At 45.9% G+C, this 9,006-nt stretch overlaps 1 protein-coding gene across 2 annotated transcripts in view; it reads left to right on the forward strand.

The window, feature by feature from the left end:
* Positions 1 to 1,118: 1,118 nt before the first annotated feature.
* Positions 1,119 to 9,006, forward strand: part of LOC119337360 (protein SWEETIE-like) — a 33,304-nt gene continuing 25,416 nt past the window's right edge. For both annotated transcript variants that reach the window (XM_037609476.1, XM_037609477.1), the window contains exons 1-7: positions 1,119 to 1,345; positions 1,862 to 2,069; positions 3,734 to 3,840; positions 4,225 to 4,461; positions 4,568 to 4,657; positions 4,724 to 4,811; positions 5,458 to 5,522. In XM_037609476.1, coding sequence (XP_037465373.1) covers positions 1,175 to 1,345; positions 1,862 to 2,069; positions 3,734 to 3,840; positions 4,225 to 4,461; positions 4,568 to 4,657; positions 4,724 to 4,811; positions 5,458 to 5,522 — 966 coding nt within the window. In that variant the 5' untranslated portion in view covers positions 1,119 to 1,174. The remainder of the gene's footprint in view (positions 1,346 to 1,861; positions 2,070 to 3,733; positions 3,841 to 4,224; positions 4,462 to 4,567; positions 4,658 to 4,723; positions 4,812 to 5,457; positions 5,523 to 9,006) is intronic.

The following is a 9,006-nucleotide window of genomic DNA, read 5'->3' on the forward strand; positions in this document are numbered from 1 at the left end:
CTCCAAGGGAGATGAGGTCTTGGAGGTAGGTAAGTCTTTCCTATAATAGGGACCTTGCATCCATGGAGGATCTTCCCATACAGGGGTATTGCATCCACTAGGGGATCTTCTCACGTGGAGGTCTCGACCTCCAAGAGGAGTAGTGGATAGGAGCAAAGCTCTACTAGTTCTCTATTATGTCTTTGCCCTAGGACGTAGGTAGGAGAAGGGTATTTATAGTTTAGGGCGAGAGAGGGGATACATGGGTGAAAACCGAGTTGTTGCGCGCAGTTAGTTCCGGACATTCAATCGGTTGTTAGGGACCATACGTCCGGTGGGCGCCGGATGTCCGCTGATTCTTCTCGCGTGCAATGGCACCAGATTTCGGGAAGGTCTAGACATCCGATGCGTGTCAGATTTCCGTCGATTTGCTTCTAGACATGTGGTACCGGATTTCTGCTGGAGACCGGTCGTCCGGCCGTTGGGATTTTGCCGGATGCTCGTAGTGATGATTTATTGCCCACTCTAAGGTCTACCACACCAAACATGGGGACTTGACGCAGGAGGCGAAAACACAAAAGTTCGGAATGCTAGAATGGATCTGAAAGAAGGGATCACTGAATGCCAATCAGACAAGACTCAATGTGGTGTATCACCGACACCGAACCCAAGTCCCAAGGCAAACCCAGCGTTAGGACAAGCCCCCCTAACTAGTTTTTTAGTTGAAGTCTCCCTAACCTGTGATTTCATTTTATAATTCGATGCCAAAATTATCCATGAAGCAAGACAAACTGGACCATCAATGTAAGAATTTTTCAAGGATATATACGTTTGCCGGTTTATTACACCGTCGTCTAGATCATCTTATCGCCTCGACGAGATAGACATAACATATAACGCACTAGGAGCATGATTGGTTGGTTGGCAAAAATCGAGCTAGCAACGTTTTGTAGTCAACTCAAACCAGTGTCCTAATAAAATTAAGAAAGTCATTTTTTTTCCAATTTCTTATAAGCTGCCAAAATTAAAGAAGCTTTGGAGTTGCAAATGTTGGCTAAGCTAATTTTTTGACTACCAACCAAGCACCCCACCGCGCGGCACGTCTACTCTAGATCTCCATCCCAGTGGTACCGGAAAAAGGCCATCGGCCCAAACACCCGCACGCCCTCCCGCTCCCTCCTCCCCCACCTTTCGCATGGCGAAGCGCGGCGTCGCCGGCGGCGAGCCAATTCCGCTGTCGCGGTTCGGCGCTCTGGTGGCGCAGCTGGAGTCCGTGGTGGCGTCGGCCAGGCAGAAGCCCCCCGACGCGCTCCTCTGCTTCGACCTCCTCTCCGAGCTCTCCTCCGCCCTCGACGAGGCCCCCAAGGTCGCGCCTCAACCCTCCTCTCCCATTGCCCTAGATCTCACCTTCCAGATCCCTGCTGCTATAGCAATGCCTACGCGTATGCTACTGCCGCACGAGCTCCCTCGATCGGTGTTGCTGTGCCGTGATCTGCTTGAATTGGCTCGCTATGGGGAGTAATTTCGGTAGTTCACTGCTAGAGTCCGGTGTCCTTGGCTCCTTGCAAAGCTCTACTCTGTTCTAGTTGCTGGGTCGGAGGATCCTAGTGTGGGGTCATATGGTTGCTTTTAGCTGCGTCTGAGGGGGCAGAAGAAGTAAATAAATGCTTCATGATTGACACGCATTTGAACTGAAAATTGCTCACAATTTTGCATCCCTTCCTGCTTGCACGTGTCAAACTTGCGATGTATGAGCCACCATGAGGAAGTTCGCTCTTTGATTATGTTAACGCACAAAGTGTAATATGCAGCTTCAGGCGATGAATGGGGGATTTCCTTGGTACCTCTGATTTTGAATTGTGTGTTTGATGTTGTTATTCAGGACACCATACAACTTTGGCAAAGGAAATGCGAGGATGCTCTCCAGTCCTTGCTTGTCTTTGGTGCTTGCCGCCCTGTTCGACGGTTGGCGTCATCAGCAATGGGGCGGATAATTCAGAAAGGTGATGCAATATCAGTATACTCAAGGGCAAGCACCTTGCAGGGGTGGTTGGTAGATGTGAAAAGAGCGGATCCCATGGCATGTGCAGGTTAGGAATCATAATTCATGCTGTATAAATTTCTTAACTTATTTCGAATGTGTTGGCAGTTGTAATTTATCTATCGAAAAATCCGTTTACTTATAGACTTGTAGCCAGCGGGTGAACATAAATGCCCACAATTATCAAAAAAAGAGAAATCATGGAAATACTCTCATTAGCTGAATGAAAAGAACGATCTACGCTGTTTACTTGTCGAGACCCAATAGCACTGTTCTCATTATGGCCTACTTGCAGGGCACACACGCTGATAACATTGAGAACCAAGTCCCCTGAGAGCCTGGCTTAATAGGAATGATAGACTACTCATATCAACAAGGAATTCCTTCTTTTCCGGGAGCCAATTCGAAAAGAACTCCAAAGTTAAGCGTGCTTGGCTTGGAGCGATTTGAGGATGGGTCACCAACCGGAAAGCTCGGGTACGCACGAGTGAGGACAAAAGTGCGCAGGAAAGACTAGTGTTGGTCCGTGGGGCCAGTCTAGATCCTGCCAGCCGTAACGGCTATGAACCGGTGGATGTGGCCGGGGCGTTACAAGTCCCCAACTAACATTTTGACCAGGATAATTGGTCCCCTCACCTCTCGATGTCTACCTCTCCATACTTGAGGCCCTTGTTGATCAAGATGCTTGCTCCACTTTTTACTTGCAGTTGTCCCCGTGTACCACATCTTGAAGCCGGTATCCTCCACCTCCTTCGCCTTATGCCCCCTTCATTTGGTTTCTTGGACGCAAAGGATCAACACCTCTCCTCACCGCTGTGTCAACTAGCTTCCCTTAACTTACCTGTCAAGGACCCATGTTCCAGCTACCTAAGCGGATCCTACTAGGCTCGGCTAGCTTCCTTAGCACTCGTCGAGTCAAATGCGAGGACCCTCGCTCATTTTTCACTACACCCGGGCGTATATGTAGCGCGCCACTAAGGATGCAACGACCTGATCCTTGCTCACTTGTCACCGTATCCAGATCAGTATATGGCGCACCACCAAGGGGGTGATGGCCCGGCCCTTGCCCATTTGACACTACACCCGGGTTCCCATATGGCGCATTGCTAAGAGGGTTACACCCTAATGACGTTCTTCTGGGTTTCATCTCCATAAGAATGGCTGGGTTTTGCCGTTGGCTCGCCAAGTCTATCACAACCCTCCTCCTTTACCCGGGCTTGGGACTGGCTATGTTCAGACAACATAAGCGGAGCTTATGATTATTATTATGAGTGGCTTAGATTATGGACCCTGATAAGTGCCACACGTGTGGCACGATGCAATTCCGCCCTGACGTTTTTTGATGACAAGCTTATTTACAAGAGGATGCAACTTTAGTTGTGAAGCATGGCGACTTTCTGTTTGGATGGCAAGTTTCAATTTTTTTTGAGTTTTTTTTTCGGATGACAACTTCAGTGTAAAAAACGTCAGGGAGGTGTTACTTCGTGCCACAGTGTGGCACTTATCATTTGGGTAGATTATTTGGTTATGATTATGTGCCTGCAAAAAAATAATAGTATGATGTAGTAATGCATTTTTCTGGTGTGCATTGTGCAATGGTCTGGATTAGATGGCCCCTGCTATTTCTCATAGAAGTCATGCTATAATGATATGGTCTGCTTATGGATTGTGATTGTGTTTCTAATGATGTAAAACCAAATAATTTCCTAACAGGTGCAGCACAATGCCTAGGAGAAATTTACCGCTTATTCGGGCGCAAGATTACCACAGGATTGATTGAGACATCAAACATCGTAGCAAAACTGATGAAATATCATGAGGTCTGTGCTTCTCCCTTCAGTTTCCTTATTATTCTTTCTGTTCTCATTCCAGTGCCTTGTACAGAATATTATCTGACTGTTATTTGGTATTCATATCATCTTTTTATTTCTCTTGCAATACAACATCTATGTTAAAATATGTGGAGTACTTGCTTTTGTTTGTCTAAAAACAATGATTCCTACAAGATCGGGGACCTGCTGTAAATCTGAATATGTTCACTTTTGGGCCTTTTTGTTCCTTCTTTTTTCTCGTTTCCAAGGACCCACAATTTTCTTAATAGTGTTGATGCAGATCTCCAGCTCCGTTTCTGGTGTTCCTTTTGCTCCTGGTTCATTTTCTAGTTTCTACCAGTAAAAGCAATTTTTTCTTACTTGAATCTTCAGGACTTTGTAAGGCAAGATGCACTCCTCTTGCTTGAGAATGCATTGGAAGGCTCTGGTGGTGGTGGTAGTGGTGCAGCTTACTTGGAGGCTTTCCGCATAATCATGCGAGGAGGCATAAGTGACAAATCATATATTGTTAGAGTAGCAGCAGCGCGATGCTTGAACGCCTTTGCTAATATAGGTGGGCCTGGGTTGGGGATGGCTGAACTTGATACTTCAATGTCTTGTTGTGTTAAGGTATCATTTACTCATTTTATTTAGTCCTCATGTTTACTGCAAGTTAAAAACCAGTGGTTGAAGTTATTTTAGCTGAATTTATTCTTTGCTTGATGGCATTTTATAGGGCTTGGAAGATAATGTGTCAGCAGTTAGAGATTCATTTGCAGAAGCACTTGGTGCCATACTTGCTCTTGCAGTGAACCCAGATGCACAGGTATATAACTTCATATGTTCTTAACTTTTTTCCTGTCAGTTTCTGTATATGACTTTTAGTTGACAGGTAACTAAAGGAGGAAAAAAGCAAAATGTTTCTACAAAGAAATTTGATGATGGTATACAGAAGCATTTAATTTTGCCATTTGTTAAAGGTAAATAATGGTGTCCTTTTCTAAGTGTGATGAAAGCTATTTAAAGACATGACTGTGTTGTAACACTGTTCTGAATACAGTTTTTTCATTCCAGTCTTGCATATTTGCTGTCTTTATTTAAAAAGGAACTAATATGAAAGCATTATGAAAGAGAGGCATGTGAAAGTGAAACAATGCTTTGCCAGTATGAATTCAGTGTGAACCACAATTGCTAAACTTGTTGCCGAACTCACCCTAAACTGAAAATGGGCATTGATCCTAGTATGTGCTTATTGCTAGTAGCACGCTCAAGGCTGTCTAGAATTAGCATTCTCAATATTTGAATAGGGCACATGGTCAATCCCTAGGTAGCTCCATGGTGGGATGTGTATCCAAGTGTCTTCCTCCTAGGAATGTATCACCGGGGTTCCTTCCCTCTTGGTCCTCTTTTTATATTGATATGATATTGCAATGTGTGCAATGCTTTCTTTTTCTTATTTTCTGTAATTATTTAAATTTATGCTACGGTGCTCTTTTTATCAATTATACCACCAATGTAAGCACGCCGCTGCTTATGCGTATGGCACAGATAGCTATCATGTGTGACTTAGTCGACAATTCATGCTTATGTGCATTCACTGAAATGTTCCCTGTTTTCCTATTGCAGCAAATGGAGCCAATGCAAAGAAACTCCGAGTTGGTTTGTCTCTATCGTGGGTGTTCTTTTTGCAGGTAAATTTTTATTCAAAATGGAATAAAGGTTTTGTAGGAAGTAAACACAAAGACGTGAAAGAAAAATCACGGAATTAGAATAGTGCAATACTAAGGTGACTAAATTTATGCAAGGAGACTACAAGGATGAGCTATTAAGCGTAACTGACCATAAAGTAAGTAAAGACACTACGAAAACATCCGAGTTAGAGTGCCAAGGTCAAATATGTACAAAGATAAGAGAAATTTAATGCTGAAGTGGGCTCAAACATTTTGTAATCTGACTACGCCCCATCTTCTCACCCATTGTGCATATCCCATCTTCTAAAAATTTGTAAAATGGCGCAGTAGGGGCCTTCCCTACTGTTTTCGCTCAAAAACAACGACACAACAACAAAGCCTTTAGTTCCAAACAAGTTGGGGTAGGCTAGAGGTGAAACCCATAAGATCTCGCGACCAACTAATGGTTATGGCACATGGATAGCAAGCTTCCACGCACCCTTGTCCATGGCTAGTTCTTTGGTGATACCCCAATCCTTCAGATCTCCCTTTACGGACACTCCTCCCATGTCAAATTCGGTCTACCCCGACCTCTTTTGACATTATCCGCACACTTTAGCCGTCCGCTATGCACTGGAGCTTCTGGAGGCCTGTGCTGAATATGCCCAAACCATCTCCGACGATGTTGGACAAGCTTCTCTTCAATTGGTGCTACCCCGACTCTATCTCGTATATCATCATTCCGGACTCGATCCTTCCTTGTGTGGCCACACATCCATCTCAACATGCGCATCTCCGCCACACCTAATTGTTGAACATGTCGTCTTTTAGTCGGCCAACACTCAACGCCATACAACATTGCTGGTCGAACCGCTGTCCTATAGAACTTACCTTTTAGCTTTTGTGGCACTCTCTTGTCACAAAGAATGCTAGAAGCTTGGCGCTACTTCATTCATCCGACATTGATTTGATGGTTCACATCTTCATCAATACCCCCATCCTTCTGCAGCATTGACCCCAAATATCGAAAGGTGTCCTTTTGAGGCACCACCTGCCCATCAAGGCTAACCTCCTCCTCGTGCCTAGTAGTACTGAAACCGCAACTCGTGTACTCGGTTTTAGTTCCACTGAGCCTAAAACCTTTCGATTCCAAGGTTTGTCTCCATAACTCTAACTTCCTATTGACCCCCGTCCGACTATCGTCAACTAGCACCACATCATCCGCAAAGAGCATACACCATTGGATATCGCCTTGTATATCCCTTGTGATCTCATCCATCACCAAAGCAAAAAGATAAGGGCTCAAAGCTGACCGCTGATGCAGCCCTATCTTAATCGGGAAGTCATCTGTGTCGACATCACTTGTTTGAACACTTGTCACAACATTATCGTACATGACCTTGGTGAGGGTAATGTACTTCCCTTTTTGCGGTTGATGGTAATGTACTTTGCTGGGACTTTGTGTTTCTCCAAGGCCCACCACATGACATTCCGCGGTATCTTATCATAGGCCTTCTCCAAGTCAATGAACACCATATGCAGGTCCTTTTGCTTCTTGTATCTCTCCATAAGTTGTCGTACCAAGAAAATGGCTTCCATGGTCGACCTCCCAGGCATGAAACCAAACTGATTTTTGGTCACACTTGTCATTCTTCTTAACCGGTGCTCAATGACTCTCCCATAGCTTCATTGTATGGCTCATCAGCTTAATTCCACGGTAATTAGTACAACTCTGAGCATCCCTCTTGTTCTTGAAAATTGGTACTAATATACTCCGTCTCCATTCTTCTGGCATCTTGTTTGCCTGAAAAATGAGGTTGAAAAGCTTGGTTAGCCATACTATTGCTATGTCCCCGAGGCCTTTCCACACCTCAATGGGGATACAATCAGGGCCCGACGCCTTGCCTCCTTTCACCCTTTCTAAAGCCTTCTTGACCTCAGACTCCTGGATTCGCCGCACAAAACGCCTGCTGGTATCATCAAAGGAACAGTCCAGTTCAATGGTAGAACTCTCATTCTCTCCATTGAATAGCTTGTCGAAGTACTCCTGCCATCTATGCTTAATGTCCTCGTCCTTCACCAGGAGTTGGTCTGCTCCATCCTTGATGCATTTGACTTGGCCAACATCCCTCGTCTTCCTCTCCCGAATCTTGGCCATCTTATAGATGTCCCTCTCGCCTTCCTTCGTGCCTAACCGTTGGTAGAGGTCCTCATATGCCCGACCCCTTGCTTCACTGACAGCTCGCTTTGCGGCCGTCTTCGCCATCTTGTACTTCTCTATGTTGTCTGCACTCCTATCCAAGTATAGGCATCTGAAAAAATCTTTCTTCTCCTTAATCTCCTTCTGAACATCATCATTCCACCACCAGGTATCCTTAGCTTCGCTTCTCCTTCCCCTGGACACTCCAAACTCCTCCGAGGCCACCTTACGAATGCAAGTCGCCATCTTCATCCACACATTGTCCGCATCCCCTCCTTCCTCCCAAGGACCCTCCTTAATGACCCTCTCCTTGAACGCATGAGCTGCCTCCCCCTTGAGCTTCCACCACTTCGTTCTAGCGACTTTGGCACGCTTATCCCGGTGGACACGAATCCGAAAGCGGAAGTCAGCAACCACCAACTTATGCTGAGGGACAACACTCTCTCCAGGTATCACCTTACAATCTAGGCACGCACGCCTATCTTCTCTTCTCGAGAGGATGAAATCAATCTGGCTAGTGTCGACCACTACTAAAAGTCACTAGATGTGACTCTCTCTTTTTAAAGGGGGTGTTAGCTACGATCATGTCGTAGGCTAGAGCAAAGCTTAAGACATCTTCTCCTTCTTGATTCCTGATGCCATAGCCAAAGCCCCCATGCACCCCTTCAAAACATGTGTTAGATGTACCCACATGGCCATTGATGTCTCCTCTTATGAAGAGCTTCTCGCCAATCGGTACACTCCTAACCATGTCCTCTAGGCCTTCCCAGAACTCCCTCTTGGTGTTCTCATTGAGGCCTACTTGTGGGGCATACGCGCTGATAACATCGAGGACTAAGTCCCCAAATACCAGCCCGACCAAGATAGTCCGGTCCCTACGTCTCTTGACGTCTACCACTCCATACTTGAGGCTCTTGTTGATCAAGATGCCTACACCATTTCTGTTTGCAGCCGTCCCCGTGTACTACAACTTGAAGCAGGTATCCTCCACCTCCTTCGCCTTCTGTCCCCTCCATTTGGTTTCTTGGACGCAAAGGATATCAACACCTCTCCTCACCGCTGCATCAACTAGCTCCCGAAGCTTCCCTGTCAGAGACCCTACGTTCCAGCTACCTAAGCGTATCGTCCTAGGCTTGACTAGCTTCCTTACCCTTCACACTCATCGAGTCAAATGCGAAGACCCTTGCTCATTTTCCACTACATCCAGACGCCGATGTAGCGCGCCACTAAGGATGCGACGACCCGATCCTCGCTCACTTGCCGTTTGCCACCATATCCAGATCAAGATACGGCGCGCCACCGCCC

The sequence above is a fragment of the Triticum dicoccoides genome, chromosome 7B (genome assembly GCF_002162155.2).
Source record: "Triticum dicoccoides isolate Atlit2015 ecotype Zavitan chromosome 7B, WEW_v2.0, whole genome shotgun sequence".
Taxonomy (NCBI): domain Eukaryota; kingdom Viridiplantae; phylum Streptophyta; class Magnoliopsida; order Poales; family Poaceae; genus Triticum; species Triticum dicoccoides.